General features: G+C 53.1%; 1 protein-coding gene and 1 pseudogene across 1 annotated transcript; both read right to left on the reverse strand.

Annotated features, from left to right (window-relative positions):
• Positions 1–201: 201 nt before the first annotated feature.
• Positions 202–4,308, reverse strand: LOC119293546 (pollen receptor-like kinase 3). The gene is made up of 2 exons (XM_037571996.1): positions 2,831–4,308; positions 202–1,299 (listed from the first exon to the last, which is right to left on the reverse strand). Exons 1-2 carry the CDS (start codon positions 4,266–4,268, stop codon positions 653–655), a joined length of 2,085 nt encoding a protein of 694 aa, XP_037427893.1. The 5' UTR covers positions 4,269–4,308; the 3' UTR covers positions 202–652.
• A 7,443-nt stretch (positions 4,309–11,751) lies between these two features.
• The window catches only part of LOC119292625, a 44,416-nt pseudogene continuing 35,786 nt past the window's right edge, over positions 11,752–20,381 (reverse strand).

Here is a 20,381-nt window from a genome sequence, read left to right on the forward strand (position 1 = left end):
TCTCTAGTCGGTTCTTCAAAACAAGATGCACATTTGTCTCCAAATTTTGGTACAACCTCTGTTTTTTAAACATAAGACATTTTGGCAGTTTAGATTTGAACTGCCAAAATATCTTATATTTAGATAGAAACAGAGAGAGTAGTATTCTGCTTAGGTTTAGAGTCCGAATCTTCGTCATAAATATATATATACAAATTTATATCCGACAGCGCCACCAAAGTTCAATTCATTTATACCGCTAGTAAAAATGCAAGTTTGCCTTGTAAGTACTAGCAAAACTAAAATCCAAAATGTATTTTTGAACAAATACATAATCCTATTATTACATGTATACAAGGTAAAACAGAGTCTAGAAAATTCACACAAGTATGGCCGTTGATTCCATCCTCCAACTAGAATAAATTGTTGCCTAAAGTCACTAGAGATGTGGAGTGGCATGATCACCCTCTGCCCCTGATTTTCATCTGTTTTTATAAATTCAGACCTTGAATTCACGCGCAGCCCAACTAACCATGCCCCTCGCCTTTGCCAATTCTGACACTCACCCTCCCACTGATCAAAGGCTGGGATTTGATCCCGTTCGAAGTACACATGCACGCGCAGACTTGCATCGCGTATCACTCCTCCCACCCCATGCACCGGCGAGCAGTGGTCACGACGCGCCGGAGGCGCTGGCGACCTCTTCCACCATCCTCGCCACCTCTGCCATGTTGGGCCGGCTCTCCGGCGCGGGGTCGGTGCATTCAATGGCGATACGCACCAGCTGCACGGCGGAGCCCCCGCCGGCCGCGGCGATGACGGGGTCGACGACCTCGTGCTCGCTACCCTCGGTCACCGCCTCAGCCGCCCAGTGCACGACATCTGTGCCACCGCGCGCATTGAGGAGGTACTGCGAGGGGAATCTCCCCGTGATGAGCTCCAGCAGCACGACGCCGAAGCAGTACACGTCGGACCTGGCCGAAACGGGCACGCGCTGTTGCTGCTGGAGCGCGGCGACAGCCTCCGGCGATCGGAACGCGAACAAGGCCTGAGGCGCCTGCGGCGCGTTGACGAGCGGGAAGAAGCCGTAGTCCACGATGTGCGGCTCCAGGTTGGCGTCGAGGAGGATATTTCCGGACTTGAGGTTCCCGTGAGGCGGCGGCGGGGGCGGCGCATCGAAGTCGGCGCCGTCCATGCTCACGAACTGCATCGTCGGCATGCCGAGCTTCTCGTGGAGGTATGCCATGCCCCGCGCCACGCCGAGGGCGATCCTCAGCCGCGTCGGCCAGTCCAGCACCACCCTATTGGGACTCTGGTCCCCTGCACCGATCGATCACACAGACGTCATTTTAGTTACACATAGACATTATAGTAAACATTAACCAAGTGATTAACTATCTGTGGTACTCCCGCCGTTTTTTAGTCCTCATAAAAGATCTGCCTTGAGTCAAACTTTTTATAATTTTCATATTGTATATCCCAGGATTTAGATGTTAATGTTTTTAATATAAATTTGATCAAACCTTACAAAGTTTGACCTAAGATGTATCTTATATGCGGAGTAAAAATAAATGGAGAGTCCATACATCATGCGGTCACTAAAGCTAAAACAATCTGAAAATATCAAATCATTAATGTAGTTAATTGGGCAGGCAGTTAGTTAAATATACCGTTAATTAGGTCAATTTACATAGTATTTTTTGTTTTCAATGGTTTAATAATAAAAAGAAGCGCTAATTTATGGCTGCCATCCATATAATCCCGCAAGGAGTAACTTAACCGATTGTTTTTCTTTTTGAAGTATATTGAAGTAGGTCAACTGGTTTATTTATGTGTAATAGAATTAAGCTTTTCGTCTAAATAATCAACAGATCAAGCAGCTGCAAGGGTTTCTACACTAGGGCTTCTACGCCACCATCTCGTCTCCCTCTACTTTGTGGTCGGTTTTGACGGTGTTGCGATGATTGCTCATCAACCATAGGCACAAAGTTAGCTCCCACGACGACTATGCATGGTGTACAGGTTAGCCATGCATGGTGTACCAGTTACCTGCACTGGTGGCCGTACTTGGCTGCGCGACCTCGCTTATTATCCAATCCATTGTCGGTGTGCAACAGAGCCTAGGAAGACTTGGTTGGTTTGGGTTCAACGACAGCCGTCGAGGATCAGATCCGACACCTACTTCATCTCATCTCTCATCTGTCCACCCTTCTCCGGATAAGATCTGAAGAGTAATGCTAGACCGCCGTAAAATAACTTTTAGTTTTTATAAGAAAACAATGTGGGGTAGGGGCCACTCCTGTGAAATTAGGGAGGGGGGAGGGGGTGTTTGAGAGGGTAGGTTTGATACCATCATGGCCGAGCACAATCGATCACACACGACATCACTTTTTAGATGTTGTTTTCTGCCATAGCAACATATTTAGCTAGTAATCCCTTTGTAAACTAATATATGAGCATTTAGACAATTAAAGTAGTGATCAAAATGCTTTTATATTAGTTTACGGAAGGAGTAGTATTACTCCCTCCGTCTAGGTGTGTAGGTCATCTTACGAAAACCAAATAATCCCAAAATATTTTGGCGCGGTGCATTAAATTCTACATCGTTTCTTGTTTCTTGACATATCAACCAATAAGAGATGTGGGGTGTGCATGCTTTTAATGACTTGAGACTACCAAACACGACATGCAGTGGTTAGTTCATTGCATGCAATGCTATTAATTAGCAAATGAACATTAAGTTCTCTCGTTTTCCCCTCCTTGGTCACGGTGCACAACCTAAGATGACTTACTCACCTAGACGGAGGGAGTAAGTACTAGTAATCATATTGGTTCGTAATTACGGTCTTACCGTGGAGGACATAGAGGAGGCTGCCGCGTGGCATGAGCTCAGAGACGATGAGCTTCTCCTCCTTGCGGTAATGGTAGCCGAGGGGAGCAAGCAAGTTGGGGTGGCGTAGCTCTCCGAGCACGCGCAGATGGTTCTCAAACTCCTCGCGGCCCACGCGGTTCATGTCGCGCATGCGCTTCACGGCCACGGTGATGCCGTTTCGCATGGCGGCCTTGTACGCGGACCCGAGTGTGCCGTTGCCGAGCACCTCCGCCGAAGCCTTCATCATGTCCTGCAGCCCGAACTCGCCGCTCGACTTGCTCATCAGGACGAACTCGTCCATCCGCTTGCTGACGGCACCACCACGTGTCGAGCCCTGGCTGCTGCTGCCGCCGCGGCTGGACCCGCCAGTTTCCATCGCCACCCCTGAGGTGCGAGGCGCGGCTGTCACGGCCGGCTTGGGGGCGATGCCGCCGCTGGCGACAGGGGCGTCGTAGTACGCCGGCGGCGGCGCGCTATTCCGCTGCTCGTCTTGCTGCAGCATGAGGACCATCGCCCCGGAGACCAGCGCGATGACGAGCAGGATGATACCGATCACGACGACGATGCTGGTCTCCTCCTCCACGGCGAAGTAGTCCGCCGCCGTCATCGGCGGCATCGACAAGGGCGCTGGCGCGGCCACCGCGGCCACCGGTGCGGCCACCGGCGCACAGGCCTTGGCGTCGCTCCCTGGGGCCCCGCACAGGGCTGGGTTACCGGCAAACGCAGACTCGTTGAACCGCGTGGCGACAGCGCGCGGGAGCACGCCCGTGAGGCGGTTGTGCGACACGTTGAACAGCCGGAGAGACTTGGGGAGGAGCTCGGGGACGGCGCCCTCGATCTTGTTGTGGTCGAGGTGGAGCTCGATGAGGCGCGGCGCGCCGGCGATGGCGGCAGCTGGCAGCGGGCCGGACAGGTCGTTGTTGTCGAGGTAGAGCTTCTTGAGCCAGCGCATGTTGGCAAACACGTCGCCGGGGATAGGGCCGGTGAAGCCGTTGTGCGACAGATACAGCGCACGGAGGCTGCGGACGGTGGCGAGGCTCGCCGGCAGCGGGCCTGCGAAGGCGTTGCGCCTGAGGTTGATTGAGTGCAGGCCCGGTAGGTTGGCGAGCGCAGCAAAGTCGAATGCGCCGGAGAGGTTAAGGTGCACCAGCCGGAGGCCGATGAGGCTGCCCTTGAAGCACTGCACCCCAGGCCAAGGCCTAGAGGCGTTGCACGGCGCCGGGGGCAACAACGGCGACCACGCCTCTAGCGCGTTGGTCGGGTCCTTGAACGACGCCTTGAGGCGCAGTAGCGCCGCCGCCTCGGTGCCTGGTGGGGAGGCATCAGGCTCAGCGGCGACCACAACCCGGCCGGCCGCGAGGAGGAGGAGGAGAAGAATGGAGAGCCGGAAGGCTAGGATGAGGATGACCATGACCATCTTGGTGGAGGTCAGAGCCTTTCCTCTATTTTTCTTCCAGCCTCTGTAAATGTTTCCTGCCTTTCTTGGCATTGCCTCTTCTGCTTTTTGTCAATGCCTCTTCTGCTCCAGTGGTTTGGCATGCAGTTTTGGAGCCTAAAAATAGTACGTATGGTATGACGCACGCTGAGATAACAAACAGGTCAGCAATGGATATGATGCAAATGCAATAGGTCTGCCATTATATTCGTCCACAAAAGAAAAGAAAAGAAAAGTGTAGATTTGTACTGGAGAGTAGATTGGTTGTTTGCTTCTCCTTGACAAAAATGAGGCAGGTAATATGGCCCTAAAAATAGCAAAGATGGCAAATTAGGCAAAGATTAATATAGTAAACTTATTAATCAGCTGCATGTTCCTTCTTCAGGTGTGTATACCATGTTGGAAATCAGTGCAGTGTGCTCTGAAACATGACCATCAGTATATCATAGCACTGCTGTATTTAACTTTTTTTTTGGCGGGAGAGTGCTGTATTTAACATGCTTCCGCGAAGACGAGTATGAGGCTCCTGTACTTTCTTCAGCAGCCATCTTACTGTTTTTCATGTTCTAGTTTTATCTCTATAATACAACAGAAGTTGCTATGCTTGCTTCATTTTTGTGGAAGAATCACGAGGTACGTGCAAGGAGAAAAACGTGATCCGGTGATGCCTCTCCTCTCCCCCCTCTCGCCCCTCTCCTCCCCCTCCCCTACCCCTCCGCCGCCGTTCCTTGCTCCTCCGGTCTGCCTTCTCCTCCGAGTCTGGTTCCTCTCCCTCCGTTCGCTCGCCGGTGCCACGGGTTTCGGCTCATCCCCCGACGCCACTTGGCTCTCGCTTTTGGGCCCTCGACTCCGATGAGGATTGCTCGTCGGATGAGGCGGCCTCTTGCTCGCCTTCGCCGGTCCTTCCTGTGCGGGCTCCTTCTCCCACCGCTGCGCCCCGCTCCCGCAAGTTTGCGCCTGGGGGTCGGGGCCGGCCGGTGCCGTCGCCGTCGTCTTATGCTGGTTGGGTTCGGATCTCTCGTCGCCGTCGCAACTCTGGTATGTTCTCCTGTCCCTCGCCCGGATCTGGGATCCTGGGTGCTGCTCCGGTCGTGGTTTGCCCTCCCTCCCCTTCCCTTGCCTCTGGTCCGGCTTCCCCATCTCCGGCGGCTGCGGCGTCTGGTTGCATCGTGGAGACGGCGGTGCCTGCCTTAGATCTGGTCTCCCTCTCGTTGAGTAGTGGGTCGCGAGGTGGGCCGGGTGCTGGGCCTGTTGGGCCTCCTGATCTTTCTCTGGCTATCCAGCCCGTTCCTACTATCCTGTCGTCAGTTGACGATTCCTCCCCCCTACCTACTATGGGTCTGGTGCGGCTTCCACCTGTCTCTAGCCTCCCCCCTCCCCCGGCCCGCGTGGCTCGCCTGGCCCATGTGGGAATGGCTAAGTCTGGCTATATATGGGTTCCCCGCGGCTCCTCTCCCCCCTTTCTAGGGTTTCCGGCTTCCGCCGCTGACTTGCGTAGACACCGCAACCCCATCCGCTGTCTACTCAGATCCACTCCCCCTCCCCTCCTCCTCTCCTTTGCGGCGGTGATCTCCATGGACAAGTCGAGGGGTTCGTCCTGTGATGCGGTCTCGGGCAACAAGCGCCGACGTGAGGACTCGTCGGGCTTGGCTGTGGATCTGGAGCTCGAGGCCTCCCTGCGCTCCAAGCTGGAGGCAGAGCAGGCGGCTCGCGAGCAGGTGGCTCACGACCGTGCTGCATGGGCTGCTGGTCCGGAGTGGCTCCGGTGCTCGGAGCGGGAGCGTGCTCCTCCTGGATCTGGTCCGCAAGGATCTGGATCTGGGCCTTCTCTCTCTCTCCGGCACTGGATCCCTGGGAAGTGGTGGCGGCGGCTAGTGGGGGGCGTTCGTCCTTGTCGGGCTCCTTGCCTGTCCTGGGCCCGGGGCGTGGCGCTCCTGCCTCGGCGCGGCAGATCCCTCGCCCGGTGGGCGCTGGCGCTGGGCCTCGTCCCCCGCCGCGGTCCTTCGCTGGCCCGGCCCGACGTCCTGTTGGCCCTCACTCCGGCGCGTCCTCGTCGGGGGTGGGGGATGGGATCCTTCCTCCTCCTCCCTCCCTTCCGCTGCATCGCCCCAACCCCTCCACCCCGAGCAATCCCTCAGCGCTTACTTGCTTTGCCTGTCATAAGCCCGTGCACTTCCAATCCAGATGCTACAATCCCCCTTTCTGCTTGATTTGCTGTTCGGATGGGCATCTCACTGTCAACTGTCAGAATCGCCAGAAACCTCACTCCTTCCTCCAATTTGGCTTGGGTCTCCCTGGATGCTCTTTTTGTCTTTGGATAGTGATTTGCCTGTTTTGGTGGCGGCCCCCTCCCTTTCCAATGCTGCCATAGTCACGGTGCAAGAGTAAAAGATCTCCTCCCAAACTCTGCTTGAAGGGCTCCAGATCTGGGATGTCGAAGGCTGGGACTGGCAAGTCAATCAGTTGTCTGACTTTGAGTTCTCTGTTGTTTTCCCCTCCAAGGACTGCCTCCGTATGATTGCGTCTTGCACCAGCTTCACCCTCCCCCTCAATCAGCTAGTGGTGTCAGCGAAGCCTGCTGCATGTGGTGGAAAAGCTGTTGGTCCTCTATCTCAGGTGTGGGTTTTGGTGGATGATGTGCCAGCGGGGCTCCGGTCTTCTTCCTTCCTGATGGCTTTCAGGGCCCTAATTGGAAAACCTGCGGAGGTGGACGTGGAATCGCTAGAGAGGGTTGGTCCAGCTCGTATCAAGATTTGGTGTGTTGACCTCCTCTGTGTTCATGGTTCAATTGATGCGTTCCCCTCACCCAATGGTGCCAGACTTCGTGTTCGGGTGGAAGGGGCCGAAGCCTTTCATCCCCCCCGCCTCCTCCCCCATCCAACCTCTCTGACAAACATGATAAGAATGGGGACGGTTCTACGGATGGGAAAACCCTAGTTGGGGTTCTGATCTGCTTCCCCCCACTCCGAGTGGGATGGGCTGGCTGAATCTGAGCGGGAGCTTTTCAAGTCTCAAGCGCCTGTTGATAAGGCCCCCCGCGAGGCGGTGGCCAACCCTCCTGCTACCCAAGCGATGCCTGCTGATGATGAGCTGCTACGCAAGAAACAGTCTTCCATGGTCACTCCCATCTCCGGGGCCTGCTCCAACCTTCCGGGTCGTCCTCCCTCTCCCACGCGCTCGGGTATTGAGGACCTGCCCCTCTCCTGGTCATGCTGATGATGATTTGCAGTCTAAGAGGAAGAAGAAGTCTTCGGTGCGGAAGTATTCTACGAAGAGCAGGGCTTCTTCGAGTTCTAAGCAGTCGATGACAGGTGTATGTCGTCGCCTCGACAAGGATGTGGGCTCAATGTCGCGTTCGGGCCCCGTCCCGGCTTCTCCCGTGGCCCGTTCTCCCTCGATTCGGTCGCCCACCTCCACGGCTCGCAAGGGCAGGTGGGTGCATGACGCGGGTGAATTGGTGATGGCGCGGGCGGAGCAGCAAGGATCTTCCTCCGTCAGGTGATAATCTTGGTCTGATCCCTTCCCCCTCCCCGATTCGGCTTGTTCTCCCTCCACTTTCTGATGATCACCTGTTAAATATTATGTCTGATGTGGGTGTTTTGGTCGACCCCGAGTTAGGCTCCCCCTCTTCCCTCCTTTCTTCTATTCGGCCAATGAGTTGGCCCAGGTGGCCATTGCTAAAGCTAAAGAGGTCGTTGCCTCTTCGCCTGCAGTTTCGGTGGGTGTTGGGGCACAGGGGGCTGGCGTGGAGGTTGGTAGTGGCCAACCTCAGCCAAGCGCTTCCAGGAGGGGTCCTGCTAAAATATCTAAACACTGCGTAGCTCCTAGCAGGTCGAGACTCCGTATCAAAAACCTTTCCTATAAATGAAAGCCCTGTTTTGGAACATAAGGGGTTTTGGTGCTAGGGGCACCGAGACCAGATTAAGGATTTGATGCGTGGGAACAATATTGATCTGGTTGGGCTAGTCGAAACCTTTAAAGAATCCTTTTCTCCCAACAAACTTTCTGCTATCGCGGGCATGGACAGATTTGATTGGCACGTGCTCCCTACTTCGGGCACTCGGGAGGGATCCTGATTGGCTCAAAAAAAGATGTCTTCGATTTCGTGGCTTTTGATAATGGTATTTTTTGGGCAAGTACGGTAGTTTGTCACAAAGCTCTTAACATTATGTGGGAAGTCATTGTGGTTTATGGTCCGACTGACCACTCGTTATCCTCTCTGTTCCTGGATGAGCTCTCTGCTAAGATAGAGGCGTGTAATTTACCGATAAATATGGGTGGTGACTTCAACCTTCTTCGCTCTCCCTCAGACAAAAGCAACGACAACTTCTCCTGGCCTCTGGCTAATGCCTTCAACGACTTCATCAGCTCCAATGCTATCCGCGAGCTTCCTAGGATAGGGGCTCGTTTCACTTGGTCCAACCATCAGGCCATCCCGATTAGATCAGTGCTTGACAGAGTGTTTATGTGTTCTAGATGGGACTCTCTCTTTCCCCGGGCCTCCCTTCTCGCTAAAAGTATCGCGGGCTCCGACCATACCCCTCTCCTTCTCGACGGTGGGATGCATCAAGATAGACCTCCCTCTAGATTCCAATTTGATGCTTCCTGGTTGCACGTTGAAGGGTTTAATGATATGCTGGCTTCTAAGATTCTTAATCTCTTAGCCCCAAATTCTCGTTCCTTTGGCCTCTTGGATGGACTGGCATTCCTGCTCCTATAACCTGCGCAAATTTCTTATAGGCTGGTCCCGTAATCACGCTGAGGAGGAACATAGATCGAAGGACTCTCTCGAATCCTAGATCTTGGACCTAGACCATACGGCCGACTCCTCTGGTCTCTCCGATGATGGGTGGGCTTTGCGGTATAATCTTGAGACCGCCTTGATGCAGTTGCATCAACAAGCGGAAGTCTATTGGCGCCAGCGTGGCACGTTAAATTGGACGCTAAAAGGGGACTCCCCTACCGTGTATTTCTTCACCATCGCCAATAGTCGGAGGAGACGGTGTTATATTGACAACCTGATCATTAATGGACTTCACTCTTTGGACCAATCTGTGACCCTCTCCCGTGTGGTGGATTTCTTCTCGTCGTTATTAGGGGCAAAACCTCCTTCTGGCTTCTCTATTTCTCCGTCTTTGTGGGACCATAATATGAAATTTTTGGCCGAAGAGAATGATGCCTTGATGGTGCCCCTATACGATAAGGAGATTTGGGACGTGGTTAACTCTGGAAACCCTAATGCTGCTTCCGTCCCGGATGGTTTCTCGATCCCCTTCTTCAGGAAGTTCTAGCCTCAGCTGAGGCAGTTGGTTTGTAATGTTATTCAGGGCTTTTGTCTAGGAACTATTGACATATCTCGTCTCGACTATGCGGTGATCACCTTGATTCCTAAAGTTAAAGGTGCTGAGCTGATCTCCCAGTTCAGGCCTATTGCGTTGATCAATAATTTCGCCAAGTTTCCTACTAAGGGTTTTGCAACTCGTCTGTCCCCCGTTGCTCATAGAGTTATTAGCCCGTTCCAATCCGCTATCATCAAAGGGTGCTTCATTTTAGATGGGATTCTTTGTCTCCATGAGATAGTTCATGACTTGAGAGATCGTAACTCTAAGGCTGTCATTCTAAAACTGGACTTTGAGAAAGCCTATGATTCGGTCAGTTGGCCTTTTCTGAGAAAGGTTCTACTAGCGAAAGGCTTCGATGGGGCGTATGTTCATCGTATTATGCAGTTGGTCTCGGGTGGCCACACTGCGGTCTCTGTTAATGGCCACATTAGTAATTTTTTTGTCAATGGCAGGGCCCTATGACAGGGCGATCATGCGTCTCCTATTCTGTTTAACTTCATTGCCGATGCTTTTTCTTGCATCTTGTCTAGGGCGGCTCATCGTGGCCATATCCTGCTAGTGGTTTCTCATTTAATCCCAGAAGGTGTTACTCACCTGCAATATGCTGATGACACCATTATTATGGTTGAACTGAACGATGATTGCATTGCCCATCTCAAGTTCATCCTCTTATGCTTCGAGGCCATCTCAGGCCTGAAAATTAACTTTTCCAAGAGTGAGGTCCTAGTCACTGGTGTTGATGATGCGGAGGCTCTGAGAGCGGCTAGGCTTCTAAACTGTTCCCTGGGCTCCTTCCCCTTTAAATACCTGGGACTTCCCATCTCGCCTGATATGCTTCATTCAAAGGATTTAGCTCTGGCTGTTTCTAAGGTGGGAAACAGGGTTCTTCCCTGGCAAGGCACACATAATACTAATGATGGCAAAGTTGCTCTGATCAACGCTTGTCTCTCCTCTCTTCATATGTTTCTAATGGGCTTCTATCTTCTCTCGGCTGGCATTCATGCCGGTTTTGACAAGCACAGGGGTGCTTTCTATTGGAATGCTGCTGACAACAGACGGAAATATAGGTTGGTTAAATGGAAACTCATGTGTAGGCCTAAAAACCTGGGGGGGTTAGGCATAATCAACACATCGGTCTTGAACAAATGTCTTTTAATCAAATGGTGGTGGAAGATCATGTCTAGTGGGGCCAAATCTTTATGGTATTCAATTCTTAAAGCTAAATATTTTCCACACTCTAGCCCGATGTTTGCTGGGGCCCGACATGGATCTCAATTCTGGAAGGACCTTATTAAAGTTCAACCTCTGTTCCTTGAACATGTTAAGTTCATTGTAGGAGATGGCTCCTCGGTTAGTTTTTAGCTTGACTGGTGGTGTGGTGACGCTCCCCTTTCTATTAGCTTACCTGTTCTTTTTTCGTACTGCCCTAACCCGAATATCTCCATCGCGGAGGTGTTGGCTAATAATTGGGACCTGGCTTTCCGTCGCTCCTTGTCTCCTAAAGAGTTGGAAGACTGGCAAAGACTCTCTGCCTTATTCCCCTTGCTCTCGGAGGCTCTGGATTTGGTGGTTTGGCCTCATTCCTCCTCAGGCCAGTTTGCAGTGAAATCCTTGTACTCTAGAATCATTGGAGGTGCCCCTTCTAATAGGTTTTCTACCATTTGGCGTTCCAGAATCCCACCGAAAATCAAAATCTTCCTCTGGTAGGCCTTCAGAGGTCGTCTCCCCAGGGCTGACCAAATGTGTAAGAGAAACGGGCCGGGCTCGGAGTTTTGTGCTCTCTGTGGTGCCTTGAAGGACACGAATCATATATTTTTCCATTGTGTGCTTGCTAAGCTGGTTTGGAGCTATGTCAGATCATGGCTCCAGGTTACTTGGAACCCCTCCTCCTTTCTTGAGATGAGAAATCTTGCCAATTCGTTGGCTGGGGTGACTAAGAGGGTCTTCTGGGTTGGCCTCGGTGCGATATGTTGGTCGTTCTGGACTATTAGGAATAAATTTACGATCGAACATGTCTTTCCTACTAAATCTGCTGACTGTCTATTTAAATCTTGTATCTTATTGCAGCAGTGGAGATCATTGACTAAGGAGGACGACCAGGTCCCTTCTCCTTATAACTACCCCTATCCCATATTCACTATGGAGGAAAAACATATTGTACTCAGGGACAACATTCGGATAGGGGTAGTTACAAGGAGAAGAGACCTGCATAAATGTACAAAGGTCTTAATCTGGAGTTTTGTGAAGAAAATGCAAGAAATCACATCTTCAAAATCATGAGCACAGCATGCTGAGCTTATTTTCAGGTATGACATGAAAAAATTGAAATGCTGACAGAAACGATGCCCAATATTGATAAGTTTATTTGTAAAGTTGTCAGTAGAAAACATATTCAAGGTGACATGGAGATGGCAACTATATCAATTTCAAAGAACTATCGGAATCTCAACAATAGTACTATATGACAGTTAAACAACAATAAATCATGAATTTACTGACAGTTTTTTAATTGTAAACATTTATGTTTGATGTTCAAGTAGTCTCAGAGTTAATCTTCGTCCACAAATATCCATCAGCATCATTGAAGCAGTTATACAAGGCAGCATGAGCAAAGCATTTATGGCACTTAGGAGGATTGCGGTTGAATGAGAGCCAAGTCCAATGTTTGAAAACAAATTAACTACTCCAACTTGTTCAAGAATCCGAGGAGTGTAATGGAGAAGGCCATTGATTCCTGCGGACTACATTTTCAAGAGAGGGCAAATAGTAAGCAAGCTATTAGCGCAACTGGCAAGATGTTCAGTTGATAGTGCAGGTGGTAGGAGCTTGGGCCCTACCTGGCCTGAACCGCAGGTTGTAGGGGTGGGAGGCTGGTTGGCGAGGAGATGGGCGCCGGCGGTGGTGCGTCGGCGCCGTAGTTGCGCGGCAGAAGGCGACGGCTGATAGGAAGATGGCGCAGGGGAGAAGGCTAGGGTTAGGTCTTGCGGCTCCTAAGGAAGCCGAGCAAATATGATTGCTTCTTTCTTAATTTCCAAACGGATCCTTACACACGTTTATATAATCCTCCTAATAAGATAATTGGGCTAAGCCCCTAATAACGATAAGATAGACTGGGCCACAACTAACTGGGCTAAGCGACTATTATGATGGTCATAACATTTCTCCCCGCCTGCACAAACAGGTCGTCCTCAAGCTGGAAGGCGGTGAAGCGCTTGCGGAACTCGAGGTGATCAACCGTTGCCAAACACCTCCGTGGTAGCTGGGGCAGGCAGGTCACCGAGCCCGGCGGCGGCGGCGTCCTCCTCAATGTAGTCCGCATCCTCGAGGTAGAAGAGTCGCGAGCAGACGTGGCCGGGCACGTAGGGCTCATCGCAGTTGAAGCACAACCCTTGGCGGCGACGCTCGAGTTTCTCGGCCGGGGTGAGCTGGCGGAACAAGCGCGCCGCGGTCGTGGTGAGGGTGCCGCGGAAGACTGAGCAGGCCAACCCTGCACAGGAACGTCCAGCCAAGGTGGCGGCCCAGCGGCCCGAGACGGTGACGCCTGCTGGATGGCCACCGCGCGGCGCTCGAACGCACGGGCATTGTACATGGCCATCTGGAGGTCCTGGGGTCCCCGCAGCTCCACGTCCATGCGGATATGATCCGGCAGACCGTCGATGAAGAGCTCATCCCGTTGGTGAGCTGTCACTGGGCGCGTGGCATGCCAGGGCCTGAAAGCGGTTGGTGAAGTCCCACACCGTAGAGGTGAAGGGAAGACGTCCCAACTCCGCCAGCCGGCTCCCGCGTATCGGCGACCCGAAGCGAAGGAGGCAGAGCTCGCGAAAACGCTCCCATGGAGGCATGCCGCCCTCGTCCTGCTTGAGAGGGTAATACCAAGTTTGTGCAGCACCCCGGAGGTGATATGAAGCGAGCCAGGTGCGGTCCGACGCGAGCGTGCGTTGCACCCAGAAGAACTGGTCGCACTTATTAAGCCAGTTGAGGGGCCAAGGTCCTCGGTGACGTCGTAGCTGGCGAAGGCAAGCTTGGCGAAGCGTGGGAGTACGGCGCCATCTGGGTATGACCGCCGTGGGGGTATGGCTCGGCGGCGCGAAGCAGTGGCACCGGGTCAGTGATCACAAGGCCCCCCTGTGGAACTGCGTCATGTCGAGGCCAACGTAGGGACCCGCGGAACTGGAGGACCCATCGTACTGCGCCTGCTGGGGCGGCACGTGTAGCTGTCCCGAGGCCGTCGTGTAGACCGGCTGTGATGATGACTCGGTCAACCAAGCCGGTAGCAGGGACGGTGAGGGCGGGAACCGGACCTCGTGGATCAGGACTCCCGCCGGTGCGGTCGATGCGGGGCCGGAGCTGACCGGCGGTGGCTGTGCAGCTGCAGCGGCTGCTGCAATGTCACGCCGGGCAGCTGCAGCGGCTGCTGCGGCGGAGGCCGCCAGGAGCGGCGGCTGCCACTGCAGCCAGGGTTGGGTGGTCGTGGCGATAAATGGCAGCTGCAGCGGCCCGGCGGGCGCGGCAGAGGCCGCCTGGTGCGGTGGTTGCCACGGCAGCCACGGAGGCGCGGGGGCAGCGATAGGCGGCGCAGCCGGTGCGGCCCGTAGGACCCGGCCAAGAACAAGCGGATCTCCTGAACTGCCTGGGTTAGGTCCCACAGCACCTCGGACACCTCCTCCGGGGTGAGGATTGCGGGGACGGGCGCGATGGAGGATCCCGGCGCGGGCAGGAGCGGGGCGATGGTCGTGGTGGTCACTGTCGTGGTTCTAAGTCTGACAATAGAAAGGGGGGTAGGTATGGAGAGGCAAGATCTTAGCTATGGCGAAGATGTACACACGAGGTTTTACGAGTTCAGGCCCTTCTCGGAGGAAGTAACAGCCCTACGTCTTGGTGCCCGGAGGCGGTCGATTGGATTATGTGTGTTGAGTTACAGGTGGTCCGAACCCCTGTCCCATAGGAGGGGGGTGGCTTATATAGAGTGCGCCAGGACCCCATCCCACCTCCATTACAAGGAGCTTAATGTACATAAAGTAAGGGCGTTACTGGTAACGGCAGTTTTAAATACTCTTAATGCTCATGAAGACTAAGGAGTGAATGCCCGGTCGTTGTGCGTTCTTCCGACTCCTGGTCTTCGATATGGTCGAGTCATTCCCCATACGGTCGAGTGAAAGTGGGGAATGACGGTCAAGTGATTATACCGTCGAGTGGATTCTTGGTCTTCTTATCTTCAGGGGTAGTGACCTTGGGTAGGACGTATAGGTCAGGCCTATGACCTTACCCCAGGTCTGTATCCTCATCAGTAGCCCCCTAATGGATTAAGTTGCGAGTGCAAAATAGGCTGAAATTGAACTTGTCCCGAGCTTTGGGATCTCGTGAGTGCTTTCTGCAAGTCTAAGCGCCCGCATCGATGTTTGGTGTAGACTCAGTCGCCTTGATCCATTAAGTGGACAGACGAGTGAACTGTTGATCTTATGTGCTGAGTGTCATGTTGGAGCGCGGGATCCTAGGCGCGATTGTATGCAGTGTATCCCGGATTCTGCGGGATACGAAATTTTGGGGAAGCGCGCCAGATGGGGAGTGCCGAAGTGGGCGGAGCGGATAAACAGTGATTCCTCGATTCCCGCGCCGCCTTTTTCGCCACATACGCTGCGCATGACTGTTGCGGGATTTGACGGGATCGCCTGGTCCCATGCGTCAGTCACTCGGAAACAATCTCTTATAAGGTGGCCGGACCGAGGCGTCTGTACTGTGCATATCTTCTCTTCCTTCTTCTTTCTCCGCTTCTCCGCCGCACCTTACTCTTCTGCTCCGACGCCGCTACCCCGTTGCCATGGTGAAGGACAAGACGGCGGCGCTAGAGCGTGCAAAGAAGACGAAGGAGGTGGCGAAGGGCAGGAAGCAGCAGTGCAGGTCGTCATCGCGTGCGAGGCTGCCGCTGGATCCAGGGCGATTGGATCCGGTCTTTGATTCGGCAGGCGGACCTGGATGAGCTGGCGGAGTCGGGGTTAATCGCCAAGGGAGCGGCAAGGCTGCCGGAGGGGGAGATGAGCCCTCAGCCTCAACCGGGTGAGTGCGTTCTGCTGGCCACCCACGTCGACCGCGGCTTTTCGCTTCCCCCGCACCCTTTCTTCCGAGGGTTTCTGAACTTTTTTGGTGCTTAACTCCACCATTTCTCCCTCAACACCATCACGTATTTAGCTGCTTTCGTGTCGATGTGCGAGAACTTCTTAGGGTGTCGACCGCACTGGGGTCTTTTCAAGCACATCTTCACCATTCGTTCCCAATTGGTAAAAAGGCAAAGTCGAGTGACTCAAAAACCCATGTCATCCAGATGTGCGGGGGTTTAGGTATCCAAAAGACGAAAGGGAGTGCTTTTCCAGCTATGACTCTTCCTGATTCCGTTAGAGGCTGGCAATCGACTTGGTTCTATTGCCAGGATGTCGCGGCTCCAGGTCAGTCGACCGACCTCCCCCACTTCTCGTTTGATTGAGTCCAGACTCCTGCTCCGCTGAAAGTGACGACTGGCGAGACCATGGAGACGACGATGTTGGTGGATAGGGTGGTTCAGCTTATCAATGATGGTGTTATGGGTCTGGATCTGTTGGAGGTGTTCCTCAGTCGACGCATCCAGTCTCTCCAGGCCCGCAATCACCCAATGTGGCTGTATTCCGGACCGGACGACACCGCTCGCGTCCATCCAGAAGAAGTACCATCTGCAACAGTAGCTTTGTGGCTGAGGAGCATCACAGGCAATCAGGACAATCCCAGAGGATCTAGGCGAGTCGTTCCCTTTAGCAGCGACAACCCACCCGACAAGGTACTCTTTTCGCTCCGACTGCTTCTCATTCATGCTCCGACTGCACTTGAGATTGACTGACTCTCGTTCGACCAATTTGTTCCGCAGGTGTTCACTGAGATGCATTCGATGCTCAATGGCGAGCAGGCTTTGGAGAAGGCCCAGGAGGGGGAGGACAGCGCGGAAGATAGTGACGAGAGGGATTCTCGGGAAGACGAGGAGGAGGAGGAGGAGGAGAGCGAGGAGTCGGACAAGGAGGAGGAAGTCGACTCGCCGCCACGCTCCGAATGTCGATCCAAATAGTAGCATGACCCGGCCGGCGGGCGCGGGAAAGGTGTGGGTCCGAGTGCCAATACTCAGAAGCGCACTCGAACGTCGACTCCGGAGCCGACGAAGAAGGTGACCAAGCAGCCTAAAGTTGCTCCCTCCAAGGCGCGAAGACACTACCGCGCATCAAGATGGACGTCCCCGTTGCCTCATGGTGGGTATCTTGTTTGTGTTTCCGTAAGTCGACTGAAGATTTTCTTGATCTGACTGACCAATCCTTGTGTCTTTCCAGCCCCACCTCTGCTGCCACTGACATGGACGTCGACAAGGCACCAGGAGACGAAGAGGCCACCTCACGAGCTGGTAAGTTCGTTCGACTGAGTTCTATTTAGTCGAGTGGATGGCCAATTGACTGAAAACTTGACATTTCTCTTCTTATGTAGCTCCACAAGATATCGTTGTGCTTCCTGATGACGACGAAGAAGAAGTGCCTCTACAGGAGAGGAGGAAGAAGAGTGGAAGCTCAAGCAGGAAGAAGCTTGAGGTCCAGGTCCCTCAGTCGACACCGGCGCCTAAAGCGATAGTCCAGACCAACGTCACATTCGCTAACCCGTTGACGACTGATCGTCCGTCGGGGTCGACTGCACAGACACCTGCCGCACCGGTGCAGCTCCACTCATCTGACCCGGCAGCTACTTCGACCCCTCTGGAGCCATCCCTCTTCGTAACATATCAAACTCCAGATGACTCGCCGGGTGCTGCTAGGGAAGCTCTTCGCCAGGCAAATCTTGTCATGGAGCAAGTGAAAGTGATGCATGAAGCCAGTCAGATAGCTTACAACGCCATCACTGCTCTTCAGACCAATGTTCAGGTCAGCAAAATTCCGACTGAAATTCTTGAATGTCTCTTTATATCTGATCACCCACTGGGTTTTCCTTCGCTTAGAACTCGGGAAATCTTCAATTCTGCACTTTTCGAATCAGTGGGGGCACATCGAGTGCACCCACTGGGTGTAGTCCCCGAGACCACGGTCGGCTGCTAGCAGTCGACCGAGGTCTAATGATGTGTCTCTCTCTCTTTCTTTTTTTTGAACTCATGCTGAGTATTGATCTGATCCAGTGGGGGCATGCTAACTGCACCCACTGGGTGTAGTCCCCAAGACTACTGTTGAATATTTGATTCGACAGTAGTCTTAGAGTAATTCTTTGCTTTCACTTGGCGCTTCGATCTGTCGATTGACATGTCTGTCTTTCTGGCTGCAGAGGTCTTGTGATCTTGGAGCTTGGCTCACCGAGTTAAAGAAGAAGCATATCAGCGTTGAACTTGACCTCGAACTTGCGAAGAAGAATCTGAAGACTGCCCAACAAGAAACGGCCATCATGGGAGGTAATCACTCGACCATCCTATCTGTTTTGTAGCTTCATACTTCGCGCTAGTTTTTCCTTCAGTCTCTTCGAACCGAGTGATTTCACACGAGCAGATGTGCGTAGTGAAAATCGTCAACTTCAGTCTCGTCTGAAGAGTGTTGTTTCTTTAGAGAGGATGAAGGAGGCTTTGGAGCAGAAGGATCTGGATCTGGCAGACGCTCAGAAGGAAGCGCGCGAGAAGACGAAGCTTGCGGACCAGAAGCTGGCTTCGATCAGCAAACTGGAGGAGGAGAACGCGAAGCTGAAGGCTGCCATCTCAGACGCCAATCGGGAAGTCGAGCAACTGAAGAAGGACAAGGAAAATCTGACCACTGAAGTTGGCGGCCTTAAGACCAAGACCGACAAGCTAGAGTCCTATCTGGAGCAACTCGCTGCCAAACTTGTTCTGAAGCTTGAAGGTATGATCAGTCGACTCATCACTTTGTTGTCGATTGAACTTTGTTATCTCGTTGTCGATTCATCACTTTTTTGCAATGGGACAGAACTGTGTCAGGACTTTGAGGCTGAAACTGGGCGGGTCGAGACAGGTCTCGAACCCACCAACTATCCCATGAAAGATGAAGTTGCGATGAACTTGCTTCAACTGGAATCGCGCTTGGATGGTGTAGTCGACTATCTGGCTCGGCTAAAGGTGGCGATGGCCCGAGTGGACACCGAGCTCAGGCCTTGGGAGGAAATGTCTCAAGACCTCGAGTCTTTGATGACTCGGCTAAACCAGATTCCAGGTCGAGTGCAAGAGTGGAAGAAATCTTCTGCCCGCTGTGGTGCTGATGTCGCTTTGTCTCTGGTCCGAGTGCACTGCAAGGAGGCTAAGGAAGACAAGCTGGCAGCTCTCAAAGTGGCAAACACTAAGAAGCACTCCTTCCAGGACTTCATGGACACTTTCCTCGAGGCAGCCACTCGCGTCGCCGGCAGCATAGACCTCGACAGCTTCTGCGACCCGGCCAGTCCTTCTCCCACCGAGTGATAAAAAACATTATGCTATCACTTTTATTTGCCTCGGAATGCCGAGTGAATTTGTAACCGTTAAAACTCCTTCGGGCCTGGTGCCCGAGCACTTTATTCTGCGGTTAAGAAACTTTGGATTTGCCATCTCATAAATCACGTCTGTCTTTGAACGAAAATCGTTTTCCCCTCGAATTGTTATCTGTTTGCTCGATGCAGCTTTTGGAGAAGGATGGCCAGTCGACTGATCGGGCGGTCCTTGAGCAACCTTGATCAGCTCATCAGCGAGTTGTTCAGCAATGGTCTTGGCGTTCCAGTCGACTGATCGGGTGATCTTCGAGTAGCATTGATCAGCTCATCAGCAAGGCACTCAGCAATGGTCTTGACGTTCCAGTCGGCTGATCGGGTGATCCTTGAGTAGCATTGATCAGCTCATCAACAAGGCACTCAGCAATGGTCTTGACGTTCCAGTCGGCCGATCAAGCGATCCTTGAGTAGCATTGATCAGCTCATCAGCAAGGCATTCAGCAATGGTCTTGACGTTCCTGTCAACCGATTAGGTGATCCTTGAGAAGCATTGATCAGCTCATCAGCAAGGCACTCAGCAATGGTCTTGACGCTCCTGTCAACCACCCGGTAAGGTTTTTCAAACTTAGGCGAGCACTGGGCTGCAGCTAAGCCTCCGAGTGGGAGGATTGCTCACCACCCGGTAGGATTTTTCAAACTTAGGCGAGTGTGGGACTGCAGCTAAGCCCCCGAGTGGGAGGTTTGCTCTCCAGTTGGTAGGATTTTTCAAACTTAGGCGAGTACGGGACTGCAGCTAAGCCCCCGAGTGGGAGGTTTGCTCTCCACTCGGTAGGATATTTCGAACTTAGGCGAGTACGGGACTGCAGCTAAGCCCCCGAGTGGGAGGTTTTCTCTCCACTCGGCAGGATTTTTCGAACTTAGGCGAGCACTGGGCTGCAGCTAAACCTCCGAGTGCTAGGATTGCTCACCACCCGGTAGGATTTTTCAAACTTAGGCGAGTGCGGGACTGCAGCTAAGCCCCCGAGTGAGAGCTTTGATCAACACTCGGTGAGATTTTTATCACTTAGGCGAGCATTGGGCTGCAGCTAAGCCCCAGAGTGAGAGGCAGACTCATCACTCGGTAGGATTTTTATCACTTAGGCAAGCACTGGGCTCCAGCTAAGCTCCCGAGTGAGAGGCAGACTCATCACTCGGTAGGATTTTTATGACTTAGGTGAGCACTGGGCTGCAGCTAAGCCCCCGAGTGAGAGGCAGACTCATCACTCGGTAGGATTTTTATCACTTAGGCGAGCACTGGGCTGCA

Source organism: Triticum dicoccoides, chromosome 4B (genome assembly GCF_002162155.2).
Source record: "Triticum dicoccoides isolate Atlit2015 ecotype Zavitan chromosome 4B, WEW_v2.0, whole genome shotgun sequence".
Lineage (NCBI taxonomy): Eukaryota > Viridiplantae > Streptophyta > Magnoliopsida > Poales > Poaceae > Triticum > Triticum dicoccoides.